The sequence below is a fragment of the Equus quagga genome, chromosome 15 (assembly GCF_021613505.1).
Source record: "Equus quagga isolate Etosha38 chromosome 15, UCLA_HA_Equagga_1.0, whole genome shotgun sequence".
Taxonomy (NCBI): Eukaryota; Metazoa; Chordata; class Mammalia; order Perissodactyla; family Equidae; genus Equus; species Equus quagga.
Genome location: NC_060281.1, coordinates 55233359 through 55257213, shown reverse-complemented (window position 1 = coordinate 55257213; position 23855 = coordinate 55233359). Strand labels below are relative to the sequence as shown.

At 37.4% G+C, this 23855-nt stretch overlaps 1 protein-coding gene across 5 annotated transcripts in view; it reads right to left on the bottom strand.

The window, feature by feature from the left end:
* SLC35B3 (solute carrier family 35 member B3) overlaps positions 1–18616 on the bottom strand; it is a 37765-nt gene extending 19149 nt beyond the window's left edge. For 3 of the 5 annotated variants that reach the window (XR_006885374.1, XR_006885375.1, XM_046640640.1), the window contains exons 1-6: positions 18491–18616; positions 12909–13202; positions 10199–10320; positions 5888–6042; positions 4489–4596; positions 1194–1291 (exon numbers count right to left, since the gene is read on the bottom strand). Coding sequence is in view for 3 of the 5 variants with exons in the window: in XM_046640640.1 (XP_046496596.1) it covers positions 1194–1291; positions 4489–4596; positions 5888–6042; positions 10199–10320; positions 12909–13202; positions 18491–18565 (852 nt within the window). In the remaining 2 variants the exon portion in view is untranslated. Of the gene's footprint in view, positions 1–1193; positions 1292–4488; positions 4597–5887; positions 6043–10198; positions 10321–12908; positions 13203–18275; positions 18393–18413 lie in introns of those variants that run through there. The other 2 variants (XM_046640642.1, XM_046640641.1) reach the window with 2 other exon arrangements.
* Between the last annotated feature and the right edge of the window lie 5239 nt (positions 18617–23855).

Below are 23855 nucleotides of genomic sequence, written 5' to 3'. Positions count from 1 at the left end.
ATTAACTTTCTAACTACCTACACTTCCTTAATTCTCTGATCTTTACCTTACTAGGAAAAGTAGTGATGATGATCAAGAAAATCCTGACCAAGATTCAAGTTCCTATGTTCCTAGGGGACTCCTTAAAGATTCCCCACTCTGCTGACAAAGCAACAGGAAAGACCAGTCCCACAGATCCTTAATGCAGCATGCCCTGTCTGTACAGCAAGGTGGTTGGCTACACAATTAATGTAAACAAACACACAATAACTTTCTTGTACAAAAACATCAACCGGTTAGAAGACACAGTGGAAGAAAAGGCATTGTTTGCAGTAACAATGGCAAAAAGATGAAACACTGAATAATAACTTCAATAAGAGATATGCTGGATTTATAAGAAGAAAACTTTAAAATCCAAGGGACATTAAAAAGAAAAACACTCGAATAAAAGGAAAGTCATACCTTATTCTTGGACTGAAAGAATCAACTGTATAGATGCCATTCTCCCTAAATTAATTTATAATTCAATGCCATACCAATCACAATACCAATGGGATTTCTAGTTTATTTGGAATATGAACACCCAAGAATAACTATTGGTAGTAATATTCTGAAAAACAAAAGGAACAATGGCGGCTAGTCCTAACAGACGGTAAATGTCTGAGAAAGCTGCAGTCATCACATGGTTCTGGTGCAGAAATAAATTCAAAAGAATACAATTCTGAACCCTACGTTAGAATATGGTATGATAAGGAAGGCACCTAAAATAAGCTGGGAAAGTGGATTATTCAATAAATGATAGTGAATAGGCATAAGGAAGAAAATTTTTAAAAAGTTTTGGTTGAATCAAAGGTTTGATAAAAAAGGAAGTCATAAGAGTAGTCGTCAACATGGGTAAAATTCTTAAATCTTACAGAGCTGGGAAAGCCCTTTTCAGTCATAGTACATAGCCAGAAGCCAGGAAGGAAAACATAAACTGGACCACATAAAAGTTACAAACTTCTAAACGGAAATAATTATACAATAAGCAGGGGCAGTGGTATTTTCCCTCTTACCTTCCTTTAATGTTTGAATGTATTACTTTATGAAAGTGATGATGATAAACTAGCTTAATAATACAATGGATGTCTTTAACACCATAACTACTTCATAAAACTAAGTATATCACCGTTTTGAGTCTGTCTGGCGTGAAGAAAAAGCACTCGAGTATTTACCATTTCTGAATTCGAAGCATTATGCAGCTTCATAGCTTTCTCTTGAACATTTCCAATGACAGCGTCCGCACACAGGGCCAGGGAAATAAGGATCACACCTTCAAGAAGGCATAAGAAAAAAACAACCTCCTTATTTAAACATGAGCGATAACCAAAATTTATGAGATTTCATTGGGTTAAAAAATAAAAGTACATCTTAAATAACATTTGCTCAGTAAAGCTGAGTATTTTTATCCACAACCAGTTGTAATAGGCACATAGATGATGATATTAATAAATCAAAGTAACACTAATAAACTGTGCTAATGCTGCCACCGTTAGTGTGTTTCACTATCATGTCAAATAATAGTTCTGCTTTTAAACTATATTATATATTTGAAAGGAATACTGTAATAAACAAATATAGAAGAAATTCTTAGATCTATTGGGATTGGTATTTAATCACTTAATTGAAAATAATCAGATGAAGATGGAAACCAAAAGAAAATTGCCTTATTATTAAAAAGTTTAATTTAAAACACATAAACATGCGGGCAGTGGCCAATGTCTTTGAGTATGAGTCCTAACTAAAATTCTGCACTTTTGCTTTTGTATAAACTACACTCAGAGCATATTCTCTATGATTTCCAAGTTTTTGTTAAAGTGTGCACCAGAAACTCCTGAAACAATTGGAGTACAGAATCTTTTCAGATTTTTCTGAGCTCCCTCAGTGCTTATAGTTGTTTCACCCACACCTAGTTCAATGGTGATTTTACTACCTTGTCAACTGTTTCAATTAACTTAGTTTTCACAGAAACAATTTTTTCTCTCTTCAAACTCATTTCTGAATAGTTTAAGTAATATTTAACTATTGCATAATCATAACAACAGGTACAACTGGTATAAACAAAGCTGGAAGTCAACATACTCACAAACGTGGACGTCACCCTGAGAAGCATGCTATTAACTGTAAGTGTTTAGGGCACTGGTCACCAGGCACGGTGCTTTACAGAAAGAATAAAGAGCAGCCCTGGTTACATCTGTGGGACTCTGCTGGGCTTACAGAGTTTTCTCCTTCTATTTTCTTTCAAAATACAGTCATGTGTCGCTTAATGATGGGGACAGGTTCTGAGAAATGCGTTGTTAGGTGATTTCATTGTACGAACATCGTAGAATGCACTTACACAAACCTAGATGGTACAGCCACCACACACCGAGGCTGTATGGAATTAAATCTTATGGGACCACCGTCGTACATGTGGCCCATCGTTGAGGAAAATGTCATTTCGTGGTGCATGATTGTATAAGCAATCACAGGTAGCAGAAAAATACATGGACACATGTATGCACTTAATTGAGAATTTTCAAGTTTTCATACTTATATTTCAATTTAACTTTTTAGCATCTAACTTTGGTACTTATTACTCAATCTAACATTTTTATTCACCAAACTTGATTCTGAATGTTCTTTTACTTGTTCCAAATAACAAATCTGTCCTCAAAAGACATGTTGTTATTGAAGACCCTGAAAACAACAATGTTCTAACTCCTAAAATGCTATTCAAAGACATTCCAAAAATGTTCTGAACAATGGCAACAGCATGAAAACACCTGAATTGCATCCTAAGGGGAATATTTTAAAGGTAGACATCTATTTGAATAAGTAAATTCTGACATACTCACTTTACACATTCAAAGTATTGTTTATGTCTATCTTAAATAACCATCTTAATAAGTACTCTAATCTCCTTTACAAAATATACTCTTATAGATGAGGGACTGTGATGAGTGCTCATCAATTACTGCTAATCATGAAGTATGGTTAGGTGCTAATTCTCTTAAAAAATATTTCCAGGGAACCCAGAAAGGGCTGTAAGTTATAATGAGAAGTTATAGAACCACCTCTTTCCATCATTCTCATCACCACCATTACTCCCACCTCACCAGACATATGGCCCATTGTTCCATCATCTCACTCTATCCTCCTGCTATCTTTGTGTGAGGCGAGCTGTCACCATCATTCTGTTTTATAGGTGAAGCACAAAGGAGTCTGGCAATTTACCCATGGTTATATGTTTAAGTGATTCAAACAGAATCTGAAGCCAAATCTCTGACTGCAAGTTCTGTGCCTTCTCTAAAGCTGTTTTTTCATAAGTAGAAGAGTTAATTCCCTCAGTTTTCAAATATAATCTTCCTTTTAGAGTTGCTGACACGAAAACGAAGTGCTCCTGAAGAATCTAACCCATGTTAGAAACAGCTGCAACGATAAGCTTTCTCAGAGTAAAACTCATTGAAGTAATGACCACTTGCATTCCGAATGACCAAAGGTGAAAGAATAGACCTAACAGGTTCTCCCAGAATCTTCTAGCTGTCCAAGGGCTGCTCCAAGAGGCTGAACTGGTTACATTTAAATCCATTAACACAGCTTTGCTAACCAGGTGAGGAAGGCAACATAGTAAGAACAGCAAAGCTGATGTAAATGGTTGTCTTCATTACGTCATAACTGTTTTTTCTCACAATTATACTTTGTACTTGCTCATACATATATACACATTTTTCTCCCTTGTTCTCTCAGAGTTCCTTTGATGACCTAGATATTTTAAGTATTATTTGTCAGGCTAGGAGATGGGATAATACTAAAATAATCTCATGAGTAAAACTAAATAGTTTAAGACGACACATTGTATACATAAACAATTTTTCTGTAAGGTCTTTAGAATAAAAACGACCCCAACGCACAGTTTTTATTCTTATTTAATTCTAAACATACTATAATACCTATTCTGCTTGTGAACAATCTAAATTTAATTTACAAAATTCCACATGGCACACTATGAGGAAACTATTTATGGTGAAAATGCTAAACACTTTGTTACGACCACATTTTTACTACATAGTTTAATATTAAAGAACAGCATAACTTTCCTTCTTTAGCTAAAACAATGACAAGTAAATGTGCAAATTTCAACTTTTTAAAAAAATGAGAATAAAAAAATTACCACTGTGATTCTCCTATAACTCGTGTATATTTCAAATTTAGCCTATACGAAATTGATCTATTATGTACTTGATAACAGAAGATTTTGAGAGGGCAAACAGCCCCTTGTCATGTCAAAATACAAGAGTACTAAAACAACCGTTATATTTCCAGAGTTGTAATATTTTTACTGCATCTCATATGGAAAGTCTGAAAGCTTTATGTTAGGTATGAGACTCACAGGTGTCACATCATCATTTAAAATCCTTATGAAATTGTAAAAATTCTTACTCTAAACCAAAATGCCTACAAAATCTGGGATACAATAAAATTCCTTACCTGTCAGGTTGAAATTTGGCGCAGTCGTGCTGTCAGCGAGGGTAAACCATATTAGACCAAGGCTCATACACACTGCAGCAGACACGTCTACCACGTTATAGCGCTTTCCTGTGTAAAATAAGTGGACGTCAACCTCATGCAAATACTCTCTCAGCATAGTTTTAGATCTACATGTTTAACCAAGTAGAGCAGGGACCTGCTTTTACACCCGATGACAAAAATACAGGAAGAACACTTCAGTCAAGGCACGGCATAGTCACCAAAGGGGTGCTTCTGAAAATTAAATTACCAAGGAGCACCAATACATCTTTGTAAGTTAGATATGAAATTCTACTTTATCTGTTACGGTAGTGAGTAAATGAACACTGAAAAAGTTTGTAGAAATTAGTGCCTCTTTTACTTTATGTATAACACAAGGCTATGAATTTTCTTATAGTTTCTAAGTTTACAAAGTAACCAGAGTAATTATCAGGCTATATAACTATTTGTTTGTACATACCATAATCAGATAACTTCTAGGTTGGTGACAATTAACTTATCTTAAAATATCCACATTTAAATAATGAAATCATGTAGTGTAATTTTTTGTAAGGAAATATTATATGTGCCCAGCCCATCACAATGTTAACTGTGATTTTTAATAGGGATTGGGTCAATATTTTTTCCTGTGTGAAGAGTTATTCTGAAGTTATATTTAAGTAGTTGACATACACACTTTCATTTTAAAAGGCTTTTTTGGGGAAGGCATCTAATGCATAAAATGAAGTCAGGCTGTGTCAGAACTTTCGTGATACAGAAACACTTGATTATCAAAACATGACTATTCCTCATGACAGTTATATGAACAGCAGCAACGAAAACTTGTTCCACTGCTTGTTACCATCACTGCCTCCGCTTTCACTTTTTTCCACATAGCTTTTAACTGAGTTGGGGCTCTAGGAAGTCAGTAAGCCAGCAGAGCTGGTAAAAAAGCAGTTCTGCCCAGGTTAAGCTTTGCTTCAACATGAGAACTGTCCATTTGTAAAATGGAGGTAGAGAGTAGAAGCCTGAAGAGCAGAAGAATGAAAGAATTGGAAAAAGCAGCTTTGTAGGCACTTGTAAGCTAGGTCTTCAGTATGTGAATACAGCACTTCTAGAAACGCAGCACATTCTAGACTAAATGAATAAAACAAAATACTGTTATTTTTCCCCGATCCCAAATTATTGATTTCAGAGACTGAGGTATATCACAGAAGTATCAGAGTTTTTATAATAGCTTATTTTTATATATCTCAGAATTGTTAGAATATCTAGAATGTTTACTAGAAATGTTAATCAAAGTTTAATGTTTTTCCTAATGCTAGATGCCATAACATATCCTATTAGTTTCAAACAGTAGGAAAATACATCATTACTATACCTTGAATCAAAACTCCTCCTAGCATAACAGGAATCAATTTGCAGCACTTGAAGATGACTTGGGTAGGGTAATTCAGGTAGCCCAAGGAAGTGTTTGATAACCCCATAGTACCCACAGTTAGAAAAGCTATTATCATGTAGGTTTTTCCTGGTATTCTGTAAAAGACAATTTTTAAAATCTTCATTTTGGGACTCAATTCATACTATTGTAAGATAACGTGTTTACAGTGTGTAAATGTCTAGTTACTCTTCTAATTTAATATTTCTAGAAATATCGGTAAAATATCACTATTTTAGAAGTTATAACACTGTTCACTTGTATAAAAGAATGTTGGTAAAAATAAAAATTTACCCTGATTTAATCAATCATAAGCGAGAACTCTCAACTGTGTGAAAGAGTGGCATTTGAGAGTTACTAAGATTCTTACTGAAGGTATAAATGCCGGTAAAAGGTTTTCAACAGCAGGCCTAGCTACATAAAAAACCTTGACTAAATTTAGAAAAAAAGAGTTGATTTTTAAAAAATATTGGCCTCTATTATCGTAAAAGTCACCTAATTTTTAACTTCTAAATTTTTTGTTCTGTTTCCTAACATTTCCATCTAGCATTAGGAAAAATACATGTGTCCATTCTGCTAGAATAACCTGAGCAGAATTTCTCTAGAAAAAGTCCACAGTGGTTTAAACTCTAGATGGGATTTCTATTACCAGAACATCTTATGATTCACCCCAACTCCATATTTTATAAAGTGTTAAACAATCAACTTCACTTGAGGAGTCTCTCTCCTCATGATCCCAAGTCTTTTACTTTGGGTTCTATCTGGATTTCCTAAAGGAGATTCTTAATTTGGCATCTTTAGAATTTTGAGCTATAACTGCAAGCATATGCTCACTTTGACTAGATATTTAATTGTCTAAAAGAATCATCTTGTACACTGGTGTGACTAAGCCAGGAAGCGCTATTCACATAATCAGATTATGTTGCAAACTTACATCTAGTTTCCACTTTGAGATTTGTGTTCATGTTTAAATCAAGGCAACAACATTCTTCTGTATTTTTTATATGGCTAGATATAAGGCAAAATAATTTACTGGAAAAAATTCAATAAAAATGCATCATTTCCACTTCCATTTGGATTTGGAGGCCTTTCCTACTTAACTACTAATACCGTGGTCAACATTCAAAATCCACATGGAAATAATCTGGCACGACCGTACGCAGCAGTGTACACAAACACTGATTTTCATGCTGTTTGTAGGGTTTAACCCTCAGTGGGAGATCATCAGTAAAGGAGGACAGCACCACTTCTCCAGGTAACGATATAAGTCACAGTAGTCAAGTTTCCTCATAAATGAATGGCAAACAGTGACCAGAAAATAAAAATTCGTCAGAAAACTCGCAAGGAATGATGATTAAAAAAGCAGCATTAGTACAGGTAGAAAGAAAACCAGCCTGAAACTCAGGAACCTTGAACTCAAGAGGGCCCAACTCTGAGGGTAACCTGCCTCATGAAAATCCCGGCACTCCTCCAGGTCCCCATCTTCCCACTGCTAAAACGAGGAAGTCAGATTTCATCCTCTTGCCTCTCGGATTCTCACTGCTTCTATTTTAATACCCTGATTGCTTACTTCTTTAGATACGGTGGGAAAATTATAACTTTAAAATGTCCCTTTAAAGCCAATTTGACAGATCTCCCTTATTAAAAATTCATATCAATTAATGATAAAGCTACAAAGTGATCTTCGGTGAAAAGGAAGTAGTAGTATATGTAGGTCCTACAGTTTCCAACGTGCTTCATCACACATTACCACAGTTGATCCCCAAAATAAAACAGAGAATTTAAGAAACTTCTCTGAAGTCTTGACAGAGCTAATAAGAGGTGGTGACAAGACTCGAATCCATGTTTTCTGACTCCAAATCCTGTACTCTCTCAAGTATACTGGCATTCATATAAAGATAGGGAGCAAAAAATTAAGCAGAGTTTGGCTAACTAAAGGTCTAAACAGCAGTGCCACTTAAATTCAGGGAGAGGTATATACTCAGAAATACATCCAGAAATATGTGATTGGGCATATTTTTATTGTAACAGACCTTTAAAGACTTTTTCTACAAAAGTTTTTAATGTGCCTTGGAATGGAAAAGTTTGAGTTCATGTTATATTTATTATAGATCTAGAAATTCTGCTACCAAAATCTTTCACTTATGTTTAAATCAAGCACAAATGATTTTATCTTTAAACGTGATGGTCACGTGGTTTAAAGAGGGGATAAACACAGCTTGCGGCCCACTCCCCATCTCGTCTCATCTGCAAGGCTGAGGGGGAGGTGTACCTTCTGAAAGTTAACAGGCTGGAGATGTAGTGTCTTGTGTCACTTTTCATTTAATAAAGACAGCATTCTATTCTTCTACTTTACAAGCAAAGGCCCAGCAGTTTGCACTGGGTAACGAATCATTGGACTTCCTTATATATTAGTCTTAACAGATATATTTAATTACTTTCTATTCTACCACCTATGGCTGTCTTGTAGAGTCTCAGAGCATGAAAATAATGAAGAAGATATCCTCAGATTCAAATTTTTTTAATATCATCCTTTAATAATTTACTGGCAATAAAGAGAGGTTGAGAGGTAAAATTAGACCTGTGAAGAAACACTGGTGTACAGATTTAAATATTTAAGATTTTAGAGTTACCTTCAGAAAAACATCAAAAACATTCATGTAAGAAAAAAAAAGTAGGTGTGAAAATTTTTTATTTTTATTAAAGGATTAAACATTAACATCAATGAAGACAGAATTTTGGTATTATAGCTCCTTATTACATTTGATCTGCCTAATATATACTAGAAAAATTCACATATTAGGGCCTTATAACAGGATAACCACATATTTACCAAGAAAATGTTACATTCAAATTCCTAACCACCTTCTGTCATAAGAGACTAGGTTTTTTTTTTTTAAATTTTTTATTGAGATTATGATAGTTTACAACCTTGTGAAATTTCAGTTGTACGTTATTGTTTGTCAGTCATGTTGTAGGTGCACCACTTCACCCTTTGTGCCCACCCCCCACCGCCCCTTTCCCCTGGAAACCCCTAATCTGTTCTCTTTGTCTACATGTTTAACTTCCACATATGAGTGGAAGAGACTAGGTTTTTATTGCATATTGTTCTATATGCCATTAAAAATATTCCAAGATATTTCTCAAACCTCAAACAAGTTCTTTTAGTTTTGATGAATGAAAGTTTTTAGTTTTAGTTTTGATAATGAAAAGGAACATTATGAAATTTCTCTAAGAATGCAAACACAGCTACTGGCCATCATAAACATGACAGTGTTAAGTGGAATATATCCCACAAAACGAAACATTAACTATACATTTTAAAGACCACTATAAAAACAGGTATTGATATTTCATTTTACCACTTTGATATTAGTAGAACTGTAAATCTTTCAGTAATCACACATATTTCAGCGAAATTTATAACACCTATGTACTCATATGTACATCTGACTACCTTCTCCTGCTTTAAGAAGATATTATTATTACTATTGAGTCTAAACTACAGCTTTTTATTTGATAACATTACATTTAAAGGGAGATCTGTTTTTTCAGTGTATAACGGGAGTATCATTTTATTTTTATTTTTATTTTTTTTACTTTTTTCCTTTTTCTCCCCAAAGCCCCCAGGTACATAGTTGCATATTCTTAGCTGTGGGTCCTTCTAGTTGTGGCATGTGGGACGCTGCCGCAGCGTGGTTTGATGAGCAGTGCCATGTCCGCACCTGGGATTCGAACTGACGAAACACTGGGCCGCCTGCAGCGGAGCACGCGAACCTAACCACTCGGCCACGGGGCCAGCCCCGGGAGTATCATTTTTAATGTATTTTGTGTGTGAGTGTGAAGACGACTGGCTCTGAGCTAGCATCTGTTGTCAATCTTTCTCTTTTTGCTCGAGGAAGATTCACCCTGAGCTAACATCTGTGTCAATCTTCCTCTGTTTTGTATGAAGGATGCCACCACAGCATGGCTTGACGAGCAATGTGTAGGCCTGTGCCTGGGATCCAAACCTGTGAACCCTGGGCCACCGAAGCAGAGTGTGCAAACTTAACCACTATGCCACCGGGCCAGCCACTTTAATATTTTTTAATAGTTGATTACACTGATAAAAATTTTGGGGTATTAGATATGTTTTATTAATGGGAAACCTATATTTCACATATAATATACTCCATATGCCCAAAATATAAAAAAAATTTAACTACTACTAGTAAACTTAACTGTCAAAAAAATAAAAACAAACAAACCACATACCTTCTCCTTTTGTCCTGAATAAGCTGAAGTTCTATTAGGCCAAATATGGAGTAAAATGCAAACTGCACTAAAGTAAGGTACCAGCCATAGGACTTAAACCCCTCCATTGAAAATATTAATTCCTGTCAAAAGACACATAAATACCGTTAAGTTCTAGGGGCAGACCAATTTCCTCAAAAAATTCCTATAGCACAACATTTTAAAAGAAGCTAGGCCTCACCCCCAACAATAACCACCACCATGACAACAACAAATAAAAAGCAAAAAACACCAAAATCACAAGGCTTCCCATAGGTATAATTAGAGAAGCGAGGAGACCTTTCCAAAGAACTGACACTAGATTTCCAGGTAGAACCATCAGCAGAAAAACAGAGGGGGAGAGGGATGGCTAGGAAGCCACGTTATCCATGCTTTTCTCTTTTTTTAAAAGACCAAAATTAAGAGTTGCCCAAAACAATGAGAAAGATGGCTGATCGAAGAACTCATTTACTATATAAACAGCACATTTCATTAGAAGTCTCATATTTCAGGCTTGTTTATCTATAGAAATACAATCAGTTCAAATCAGTAATACTATTTTTTGGAATACTTGTGTCATAGACTATATAAAACTTCTTCTTGGGGGGGGGGGGCGGGGGATGGTTACTTTGCCTCAATACAACATTGTATCATGAAGTAACATTAATTGTCAACAAGCCATTCTTTTTTTTTCTTTTTTTTTAAAGATTGGCACCTGAGCTAACAACTGTGGCCAATCTTCTTTTTTTTCTTCTGCTTTATCTCACCAAGTGCCCCCTGGTACATAGCTGTATATCTTAGCTGCAGGTCCTTCTAGTTGTGGCAACAACAAGCCACTCTTAACAAGTCATTAAGAGGGAATTCTAACAAAGTTATCTGGTTTAATTGAATAAATTAAACTTCCCCTCAAATATATATTTCAACTGTATTTTAAATAAATTTTGAACCTTATATATATAGCCAACTTCATTACAAAACTTCAACCCTTTGCTTTAAACTATTTTAATATGCAGTTATAGGTAACAGCAATGTCACAAAGTGAAAGTGATGCTACAAACATAATCATCAGCAGTTTATCTAATTTTAAAATAAACTTTGAATATATTAGCTATAAATGAAGAGCTCTGATTAATCAAATAGAAAAAATTAATGAAATTTGTAAATTTCAAATTCATTTTCCTTTGCAATGGCTAGCTTTGCTCCCAAGCTATTTGGTAATAATGTTTTTTTTCTTCCCCTGAGGAAGATTCACCCTGAGCTAACATCTGCTGCCAACCTTTCTCTTTTTGTTTGAGGAAGATTCCTCCTGACTAAATCTGTGCCGATCCTCCTCTTATTTTGTATGTGGGTTGCTGCCATAGCCTGGCCACTGATGAGTGGTGGAGGTCCATGGCCAGGAACTGAACCTGGGCCACTGAAGCAGAGTGCGCCTACCTTAACCACTAGACCAATAGGCCGGCCCCAGTAAGAATAGCATTTTGAAGGAGAAAAAAAAAAAATGACTTTCAACAAGAAATTTCAACCTTTATTTGATTAAGTTTACTATGTTTTATTGTTCTTCATTGTGATATCTGAATTTTTATATCACTTTCTAGTGGAGAAATCAGTTATAATTATAAATATTTTTAACTCATGTTTTTGTTTTACACTAATACTCTTCATAGCATGTTTACAAGCTAAGGAATAGTCACAATTCTACCATCTTTTTTTATACTTACTTTTATATTTCATCTCTATAATGGAAAAGAGTACAATAATTTTTAAAATTATTCTAACTGGTTAACACTAAAGAATACCAGAAATATTATCTGTGTTTTAAGAAAACATATCACGTTCCTTTTCTTGAATTATAAAATGCTCTTTCATGTTAGGGAGATGCATAAATAAAGCAAAGTTGGTAACGGCTGAAAATAATCACTAATAAACTGCCCATTAATGGTATTAGTCCCCATTCAAACATCCTGTTTACACTAGCCTGGATACTCACCTATCCAGCTCATATCTTTGGAGGTCAAGAATTTGTTGCTGGTCAAATGTATACAACTATCCCATAATACAATGCAAATATAAGATAAATTGCAGCAATGTTAGAAAATTTTTGCACAGGCAAAAATCAGAGAAAAATAAGGTTTGGGCAAAGTTAGATTAGAAGAGGAAACAAACAAGAATGAGAACACAATAGGTGCTCCAAAAAAAGAATGATTCAAATATTACAGGATTAAAGAGATACCCTTGGAAAAAGATACCTTTGCAAAAATCACCTTGTATTATTGAGCTCCAAGAAGCAAGAATGAACCAGAATACGGCTTTTATGCTATCATTCAGTTTTACTGGAGAATTATATTCCAAAATACCAACCAATACTTGAATCATTCTCTTTTAGAAACTAATATATGGTTGAAATTATTACCTACATTTTGTTAAATATTTTAAGTTTTTTCATAATTTTAACTTTTTAAGATTATCTCTGCTCCTTACCCCCACTTAAACTATTTAACTCTGAAATTTTGTGCTGTTTTCAGCACTTACTCTTAAGAAGCCCTTTTCTACTACTATATTAAAACACTCAAATCTGCAAATAAGTTGGTATCCTATAAAGGAAAATATCTTGGACAAAACTATTAGCAAGTGCTCATATTGACTTCAACTGTTATAAATAATTAAATATTATAAACAAATAACCATTTTTTACCTGTAAATATCCATAAATTAGGTAAAATACAAAAACTCCAGCAACACATATGAAAAATTGAGTAAGTTTGTTAAATCTGCTGAGATTTATGCCAAGGACTACAATGTCATCTACTGACTTGATGTGTGGTGACATTGTTTGGGTTTTGGACGGGACAGTGATGGAAACATATTTCCTGGAGTTGTTGAACTTGAGATCCATTGTTCCTGTTCTGCTGCATTCAGAGCTTCCAAAGTTATCTTTGCTGGTCTCCTCTCCTTTGTTCAGTCCTTCTTTTGTTTGCTGGGCCAAGTCCTAGAGAAGGAAATAAGCAATTAAAGCAAAATATTTAGATCATAAAGTACTACACCCCAAATATTTCAAATTACACAGGTAATTACACAGGTAAGTCTCATTCTCCCTGGATATTAATATATTAATTCCCCTACTTAAGCTTCGGATCAACTAAAAACAGTACATCTACTCTCCTGTAGATAACATCTCTTCACCTGATAAAGACCAACATACACCACTGACTTAAATATATACCATTCTTATTTCTAGAGCAGCAAATCAGAAGCTAGCCTTGTATTTATTCCATTAAAGAAGCAAATATACCTTTACTATGTTTTTATATGTAGGGAGGATATAATTTTTAAAGCCCATGATAGTTCATGCATAACATCTTCAACATTAAAGTCAATCTTTAACTGCAGAAGAGTAAAGAACTAATGCTCCTTTAAATACTAAGACAATTGTAAAATACATTTGTTAATGACATTTTAAAATAAAGTCAAACAACTCCAAGTTACTTAAAGAGCTAGATTTATCAGAGACTATAGAAAAGATGATATGCTTTACTAATAGCATCCCTTTGGGTAACGAAAATATTTTCTTCTTTTGCAGGAGAATTTTGCACTTTAATTTCAAGTCTTTGGGGAGTTCCTGTTCAATGGGTATAAAGTTTCAGTTACGCAAGATGAATAAGCTCTAGAGATCTGCTATATAACATGGTGCCTATAGTTAACAACATGGCGTTCTCCATTTAAAAATTTAAGAGGGCAGATCTCATGTTAAGTGTTCTTAACCATACATGCACACACAAAAGGGGACACAAAGAAACTTTTGGAGGTGATAAATATGTTTATTACCTTGATCATGGTGATAGTATCATAGGTGTATGCATATGTCCAAACTCATCAAATTGCGTATATTACACATGTGCGGTGTTTTTTCTGTATGTCAATGATACCTTAATAAAGCTTTTTTAAAAAAATAAATAAATAAGTCTTTGGGATTGTAAAAAGCTGGAAAACGCATCATTTTTGTTAGTCTGTGAAAAAAATCATGAAAGCTCCATAGATGACTGTCAATTTATTTCTCTTTGGATTTATTTAAACTGAAAAAGGAATTCCACGTAAAGGCGGAAGAACTTTTAACAAGGAACAGAACAAACTTATAAAGGAAAAATTCTCCTCCTAGAAAAGACTCGCTGTCTGTTACAATGCCAGCAGGAACTAAAATTTAGACTCTAGTTGAAGGAAGAGGATAGAGAAGGACGATTCTGATAGTGAACTCTGCTCTGGAAGTCTTTAAAAGAAACTGTCATATGACGGTTTAAAACGGCAAGAGTTAGAGTCACTCTTCCTGTTCCCTCTACTCTGCTGATTCACAGAGATCCGCTTCAGCAATTTAAGCTGGGGGTCAAGGCCCTGAATACGACTTGTAACGAACAACACTCAGGTATCAAAGAACATTTGTTTTACAGGGTACCTGCCATATTTCCACACAGAAAATGTGTAATTTTAAGAAGTTTTACTGTATTTCTTTTCCTTTACCTGTTTCTTCTTTATACATTGTTCTTGCTTCCGCTACTACCTTTCAATCATTGTCATCTCTGAGCAAGACTTCCTAAGTCATCTTGTAGGATACCCTTGAGATTTGACTTTTTTTATAAACCATGCTTGAAATGATATTCCCTAAACGTTGTCTGCGAATGTAGAACAAAAAACTTAGCAACTATTTTCCATATGTGTAGGCATGGATACAGATTGCCACGCAAATAAATCTGAAGCCTCCTCTCCCTCCACTTCTTTCAGTCCAGCACTAAACCGCCCACAGCGGACTACTACTCCACTCCTGACACACACCACGGACTCTCAAACACCTGTGCCTTATGCTCATGTTCTTTCAGCCTGAACATCTTTTTGCTTTGGCTCAGGATCTGAAGACGAGCTTTAACATTCCCTCCTTTGTGACACCCTTCCTAATTCCCCCAGTTGGGAGGGAAGAGAAGTGGAAAGGCAAGACTCAAATCTTATTTGTGTCTACGTCTTTGCTATCTGGCCTACCCTGCACCTAGCATTCCAGGGAACCAAATAAACTGGTCCTTCTTCTGGATGCCCTCAAACCTCAGCATGCAATCACTCACCCTCTGCCTGAATAAGATCTTTCAAACATACTGTGGTGTTGGCAAACCTTGTGGGTAAAACTAAAAATCTTATATTAAACAGAGGTTGGGAGAAAAGTACTAATAATTACTATACATTTATACACACAGAGAGAATAAAACTTCTACAAGACCTTTCTTTCCTGCTTTTATTGGTATTAAAATTTCTCCTGGAATCACCTTCTGCTGAGATGTCTGCAATTTAGTGAGATGCCTGGCATATTGTAATGACTCAATAAAATTACAGCTAATATTATGAGAAAGCAGCACAGCATGATGTTTTCTCCATGCTTTGGAATTTTGACAGATCTGAGTTCAAGACCTGGCTTTATGACTTATTAGCTGAGGAGCCTCGGGCAAATTATTTCTGAACTTTAAGTTCTGTATCTTTCATACGGAGGTAGAAAATGTACCGATCATAGAACTTTTGTTGGGACTATATGAAATAAATGTAAAAGTGCCTGGTACTCCATAAACGTAAGCTATCATTATTCTACTTTTTGGAAACATTGCTAAGGTGACATGGTGTGCTGAAGCAGATTCACCCCTCGGATGTGCAGGTGGAAATATGAATCTGGATTTCCGACCCAGACTTCTCATCTGAGATCCACATCTATATTTCAAATGCTTCTTTGATGTTTCTACTCATGAGATCCACCAGCACCTCATTTTAAAAGTGTCCAAAGCTGAACTCATTATTTTCCCCTTAAAACAAACCCGCTCTTCTTCCTATATCCTCAATCTCACTTAAGAGTATCTACTAGGAAACACAAGCTAAAAGCCCGGAAATTATTTTCGACTCTTTCTTTTTCCTCACATTCTACATTTAGCCAAGATTCCTCTTGACTCTACATCCACAAATATACCTGAAGTCTGTTTCTCACACTACCATCGAGCAGCCACTTTCTCTTGCCTAGATTACTAGACTGTTAATAATCTCTCCTTCCCTTTCTGATCCATCTTTCACACTGCTCAACGTGGATTCTGACCATGGTGTACCTCTCATTAAGGTCCTATAAATTACATGTTGGTCGATCCTCTGGACTCTCATAGCACTTTATACCTATTTTTATAAATACCTAAATCACAATGGTATATCTTTTTTGTTTTTATGTCTGCTACTCCTACAAGCTTATGAAATCCTTAAGGGAAGAGACATCATCTTCATGTGATGTTCTAGAACATAACAAAAAGTGTAAGATATTAAATGACTCTATTGTACTTTAGTAAACACCATTTAATCAAAAGTATTCTGCTCCTTTCCAACACTTTCCCATTTCTAACACACTTATGAGCCAATCTTATGAGCCACATATCTGTGCTAGACATGCGGAGTTAAGCCAAAATATTGACATCTCTCCTGAGATTTACCACAAAGCATCTGAAATGAACATGGAAATAAATTCATTTCCTTTGCTTACTTGAGGCACCTGCACAAGAAAACCTGACCTTTAAAGCCTTGCATTTAGAATGCAGTTTTAGGAATCAGAACATCACTGGTCAGATGAAGCGAGTGATGAAGGAAGACACTGTGAGCTCTGATACCTAATAACTGGGATCCAGCACGTTTGCCATATCCCTTCCTTTGGATACGTTAATAACTGATATTACCACCTGAAAAAACTGGGCCAATGTCCTTGTACTGCAGGAAAAAAAATAAGGCACAGAATTAAAATTAACTTTCAAACTAAATGATCAACATTTTGCTTTGCTTTAGAAGTTCATAGAAACCCCTGAAACCAATACACAAAAAACCTACAGGTGTGAATCACTGCCTGAGGCCTCTTCCTAAAGTCAGTAGAGATATTCAACTTTAATTACTTGAAGGTACAAATAACTGCTAAGATGGAATAAAAAGGTAGCATTTCTAGCACACAGTGAAATTTAAAAATTATAAATAACTTGTGATAACAATTTACAATCATCTAATGAAGTCAAAATGATTTCAGTTAATTTCTTAATCTAGTCTTTTCCAACCTTCAGAAAAAAAGTCTCCCACTACAAAAAGGTAAGATATGAGAAAAACATGTCATTACAGTCTGAGTAACCTGAAAAAACTTGATTCCCTATTTTGTCACATTCAATACTACAAATAATATTTCTATTATACCTAGATTAACTGGACTCTGGATATTAACCATAACCTATGGAGTATGATTATAAAACAGAAAAGATTCTGGCCTATTTCTTTGTACATACTTCATTACACAAAATTCAAGAAACTGTGTGCTAATTTTTAAAGGTTACTCCTTTTTTTCTAAAGGAGAAAACTAAAATTAGGATTTAATATCTATAATAAGAAATTAAGTACAAATAACACATCTAAATTATTTCCAAATGTTGCTGTCTCTCCCTTCCAAGTCCCAAACTATCCCAATTCACTTCGAAAAACGTTTATCCAAAAAACAATTCTAAAGTTCTGATATTCTACTATAGAAAAAATGCCTATGACCAACAGTAAAAAACAAACAAAAACCACAAAACTTCTGTTAGCACACCAAATCATTCCGCCTTCAATTTTTCTTTAAAAGAAAAATAAAAAGGTGCGGGAGAGAATTAAACAGTAAAGACTGGAGGAATTTGCAGAACTTCTAGTGGAAGTCTACGACATAAATTTAACAACCTGGCAAGAACAATCACCTTGCAGTGCAAATCAAACGGACAGCAGAGAACCAGAGTACGCTAGCTAATGCAAAACCCGGAAGTACTCAACTAAAATGCAGTCTCGGTGAACCTGACAATTCTCCACAGGTTAGGTGGCCTAAAAGACCCCCTGAAAGTGGCCTCATGCCTGCGGGTCCACAGACGGGAGCCTGAGGGAATTTGAGCCAGCCGGGGGCGGAAAGGGGGAGAGGAAAAGCAGATGCTCCTCCCTAGAAACCGTGCCAGCAGGTTCCCGTCCTTTAAAAAAGAAAGTCACCGGTGCCCTCCATCCCGACCTCATCCTCTCCCCGCATGCTCGCTATGGAGAAGGAAGATGGGCACTGTCACCGTTCTCTGGGGAGAGGGAGTCTGGGTCCCAAACACGGCGAAGGGCCCAAGGGACAGACACATCCATTCCAGAGCCGGTGTGTCACCTGGAAGGGTGACCTCAGCCTGGATGGCGCCTCAGCCAGACGCAGCGTCTCCCCCTCCCCAGCCGCGTCGCCATCACCTCCTGGTGCTTCTCCTCTTCACCCACTCCTCCACTTTCCACAGCAGCGGCCGCCTCCTCGCAGGATACTCGCATCCCCGGCGCCCGCGCGCCACTTCCGCCTATGTGTCCCCATGCGCGTGCGCAGTTGCACAGCGCCGCCCACTCGCCGGCCTCCGGCCGCGGGCGGTGTTTGCACGGTTACCTCTCGCGCATGCTCTGTGCCCTTGAGGATGCTGCAACAGCGCGGCCGAGGTGGGCGCCGCGGTGCGAGGACCGCGCATCTCTGCCTGCTAACGCTGGCGAAGGCACGGCGGGCGCCGTCGGGTCTAATGTTCTCACCCTCCTGTTGGGGCCCCCTTGTTCCTGAGCCTGTGAGCTTCTGCAGCCCCCCGGGTTCCGGCGGCCGGGTACTCCCCCGTCCCTTGTGCCGGGTGAACGCCCACGCCCCACGGGGAGACCTTCACGTGAAAGGCCCTGCTCTGAAGTTTGAGAACGAGGCCAGGTGGAGAATGTTGAACCTGATGTAGAAACCCTTGCGGTTCTGTCTTCCCTCTACTAGATCCAAATGAGAGGGATCAGTCGCCTTACCTTCCTCTGCTTCTGCGTCTCGCCCGCCTCATACCTGCTTTCCGGTGTAGGTGGGCTGAAGGAACACTTGGGTTTCCTCTGACGTTATAATTCAGCTTGTAGCTACAGCAACCCCGGTCTTTGCAACATGACGAAAGTGTCTCCAGCCTTGTTTTGACAGTGCCACTTAACTGCTCAGAATGTAAATCCCATAGCTTGACCAGCCATCAAAACTCCCAAACATTTACCCTGCATCTAGGACAACATCTACAGTTGTAATGATGTAAAGACCAAGATAGGATAGGTGATGAGTCGCTTTTAGGTAACACAAATTGATATGGAAGGCAGAGATGACTATAAGGAAGCTGGAACATTTTTGAGTGCATGCTTTGGCTACCCAGCAAGGAAGAGTTGGATTCATATACGTTAGAATCCAGTCGGTTAAGTACAGCTCTTAAAATTTCACAGACGTTTTACAGCAAGGGCGGCATCTGTGTTTTGTTTTGGATGTGAGGGTTTATACTGAAGCACAGCAGTTAGCTCCTACTGGAAGTGGTGGGTCTGGCTGAGCGTTTTCATTTGATCCTTACCAACCTGGTTAGGTTGATGTTATCAGCATTTCACAAATTTGGAAACTAAGGCTCAGCGAATTTAAATTTCATAAAGAAATAGTAAATGACAAAGTCTTTCGATAATGCCATACTGTTAGGTGAATAACGTGCATTTAACATTACTGTTAGACATTTAAATGACAGTTATTTATCAGGCACCTATTAAATAGCCATATGCATAGGTCATATGCGTAATCCACAAATTAGAAGTACGAACTCCCTGCCCTCCAGGAGTTTTGGATTCACATGAAAAGGTAGATGTCAGTATAAAACAACTCATTATACAAGAGGCGTTTTAAGGTACCATTCACTCATGCCTGGATAATTGCAGTAACCTTCTAACAGGTCATCTTCCTCCTTATTTCTTTACATCTGAAATTCATTCAGCAGCTGGAATGATCCTTTTAGAACTTTTAGATCGTTTTAGAACTGTAAGAGAATATAGCATTCCTCTGCTCAGAACTTTTAATGGTTTACCCTGTTACTCAGATTGAAGTTCAAAACCCTTACCATGGCTTCTAAGAAAGATCTTGACAGCTACTATTCAAAGCCCATCTAACCCTCTCCAAGCATACCAAGCATCAGCACTCTGGACTCACTGTTCTTTCTGCACGGAACACTGCTCTCCCAGATGTCCACGGGATGTGCTACCTCACTCTGTTTGGGTCACTGCTCAAATGTAACGTGATCAGACAGCTCTTCCCTGACTACCCTATCTAGGAGAGCTGACTCTCCCACATACGCACACCGTCCTCACTTGGCTTTGCTTGTCTTCGTGGCAGTTATGATGACTTCCCACATATTTGTTGTTTATGTCTCCCCCACCTTTCTTGCCCCTTTGGAACATTTGTTCCATGAGAGCGGGTTTTGTCTCTCTTATTCACAGCTGTATTGCCATCATCTAGAACAGAGTTCCTGGCACGTAGTCTGCACTCAATAAATACTTGGTGAATGAATGACTAAGATTTAAGTGATAAAGGAGTGTTAAGATAATAGTGTGGAAATTCAGAAGAAGTAAAATATTGGCTGGAGTGGTTTATGAAAGCTTCCTTTGGAAGGCAGAACCTAAATGATGAGGAAGATTCAAATTGCGGGGGAGGTGGTTTGGAATGGGGAAATGGGGAGGGAAGGGTGGTCCAAGCAGAGTCAACCAAAATAAACAGAGCCATTAGACAAGTCGGTTATCAGATCTACAGTAATGCTAATATACCGACCTCTAAAAGTATAACTAAAATGGGAAAACTGCTAATAGCTGATCTATGAAAATTCACCTCACCTCACCAAGCGCTAGTTTATCATTTTCCTCTTTACCAGCAAATCCCATCCTTCCATAGATTGTATCTATCAACTACTGTCAATTCCACACTGACTGGCAAATATATTTAGAAAGTAGTTGAAATTGGTTTTGAACTATGAAAAAGAAAACAATACTAAAAATAGCATAGAATTAAATGTTTAAATAAAGTGTAAGTTCTATGCACATTTTAAGATTTCTCATGTACATGAAGGACAAATAAAATAATAGGGCATAAAAAAAACAGCTGGATTAAATGTCCCTGTAATTCTCTCTGGAAGTCCAGAGATATTTCTTATGTACAAAGAAAAAATCAAAGTTTTACTTTCTAAAATTATCCCAATTTCAACTATGACAGTGCTTCATTATAAAGTTATGTTTATTTACATCTTTGTCACAAGGGTTTAAACCACTTTTTAAAATACAAACTTATTTTTGTTACTATAATTAGATAAGTGGGGTCTAGTCATTAATAATTTTCATAAATCTAGTCATAAAGATCAACATGACTTTTGACCCTTTTTGATAATCAAAGATTATCAAAAGATAAGACATATTATATTATATTATAAGATAAGATTATAATATAAGATTATATATTATATTATAAAGATATGAAATATTATATTATTATTATAGGAAATGATCTTTAGAAATCCAGGGTAATTTTTGTATTAGTTCAAATAAGACGTAGTTTAATATAATATTATAATTTTTTTTTAGTGTAAGGTCAATGTTATGGGCTGAATTGTGTCCCCCTCAACATTTGTATGTTGAAATCCTAGCCCCTAGGACCTCAGGATGTGACTGTGCTTAGAAATAGGGTCTTTAAAGAAGTGATTAAGTTAAAATGAGGTGATGAGGGTGAGCCTAATCCAGTATGACTGGTGTCCTCGTAAAGAGAGGAAATGTGGGTACAGACATGGACAGAAGGAAGACCAGGTGAGGAGACAGCCGAAGAGGGAGACCTCAGAAGAAACCATCCCTACCACCACCTTGATCTCAAACTTCTGGCCTCCAGGACTGTAAGGAAATAAATTTCTGTTGTTTAAACCACTCATGTGGTTTGTTATGGCAGTCCTAGGAAAGTAATACAATCAGTGAAATATTTTTACATGTCAAATGTGAGATGTACAAGAGAGTATCGGGGGTAGTACTTATTGGAGAGTAGGTGTTTAATAGCCACTGATTCCGTTACCTTACAGCGCATTTACTCTGTGATAATCGCTGTGGTAAACAAAATTAAAAATGTGCAGCTATGAGTTGATTATCAACTTCTACGAAATGAATAGTCCTATTGTGTCAAAAGCCTTTGGTGTCCTGACTCATATTCTGAGCATCGCTCTGGTTTCTGACTTGGTTGGAAGAACAGTTTCAAGCAAGCTTCCACTCACTTCCCTGAGAGATTCTCTTCTCTAGCATTTACCAGACTGCTTTGCTTTCTGCCCTGAGGCTCCTCTGACTTGGCTGATGCCACCAACAGTAGCTCTTTCAATTCACACCATGCACAGCTTTGAGGGGTTGGTGAGTTCACATTCCTGCATCAACCTTCAACCAACAGGTGACAGGAATGGATGGATAAAGTCTCCTGCCTCTTACCCTTTAGCAAGACAGTTTTGTAAGGCCTTTCTGGGTGCCTTCAAGAGGTCTTGGTGAAAGTGAGTTCTGGTCGCCCACAGCAGCAACTTCAGTACACACTCTGGGGTCATTCTCCCCACTTCCTCACTGCTTTTCATTAGGATCACTTCCCAAATGACCTGGTGACATACAAGTAGTTGTCTTAGGTTATGCTTTTGGGGGAAACCAAGCTAAGAAAGTTGGTGTAACAAGAAAGTCTCAAATGCAGGCCCTGAGTTCTGTGGACGTGGGTCATTCAGTAGTCAGATGGAAACAGGAATACCTCCTGTTGTATTGTGTTATCACAGTTACTGATGCTCTTCTTACCGGTGGTGGGGGGAAGATGAAGATGAAACATTAGTCTGCATGGTAGCTCAGGAGCTTAAATGGGAAAGGAGGAGTGGTAGGAATGGTGCTTATAGGGATAACAGAATTTGATAGCTTTTTTTTTCCCTTAACTTTCATGGTCAGCCAGCTATTAGCTCAGGGCTCACTGTGAGAGCTGGAAAGACTCCATATCAACATTTACAGGGACCCTCATCTCTTGCAGCTGCAGGACAGACAGCTAAACATCTGGTTCAGGATTTCTTATTAGGGTGGCAGAGCTGCAAAGGTGATTGAATGTATATCCTTGACATGTCTCTATGCTAAAGTCAGGGCCCTCATCAGAGAGGAAAAGGACCCTGAGATCTAGGAAAGGGACAGTTGTGTGGATGATCCTAGGAACCTTGAACCGCTAAATTCCCTTGAGCCCTTTGGGTTGGTGGAGGCAACCCCTTCCCCTTGTTCAAGGAGGACAACCTCCCCTCCCTTGAAGACCCTGAAAAAATTCATCAGAGACAGGTGCGTGACTAGATCATGCTTGTCTTCAAGATCTACCCAGACCTCCCCTCATTGCCTCCAGACTACAAATGAAGAATGAGGGTCAGCCCTCAGTATAACCTGAGTGGGGAGGTACAGTCCTTTCTCTGGGAGGAAACAGTTTTGTCACCCAAAGAATCACTAGATATAGCTGATAAGAACTGGCAGCAACTGAGAGAACACATGCCAGAATTCAGGAGTGGATATTGCAGATATTGGACTAGGTGGGGAGGGGGAGGGGGGACAAGATATAAGCTGGATAAGGGAGGATTCAATCACTTAGGAGCAATCTCCATGACTCAGAATTTAGTAGCCAGGTGAGGACACCTACAGCCCTGCTGAGACAGTTCCTTGAAGCTTAAATGCAATGAAAGCCTACAGTAAATGAAGTAGAGGTGGCAAATGGCCTGGACAGAATATCAAGAAAGGGATC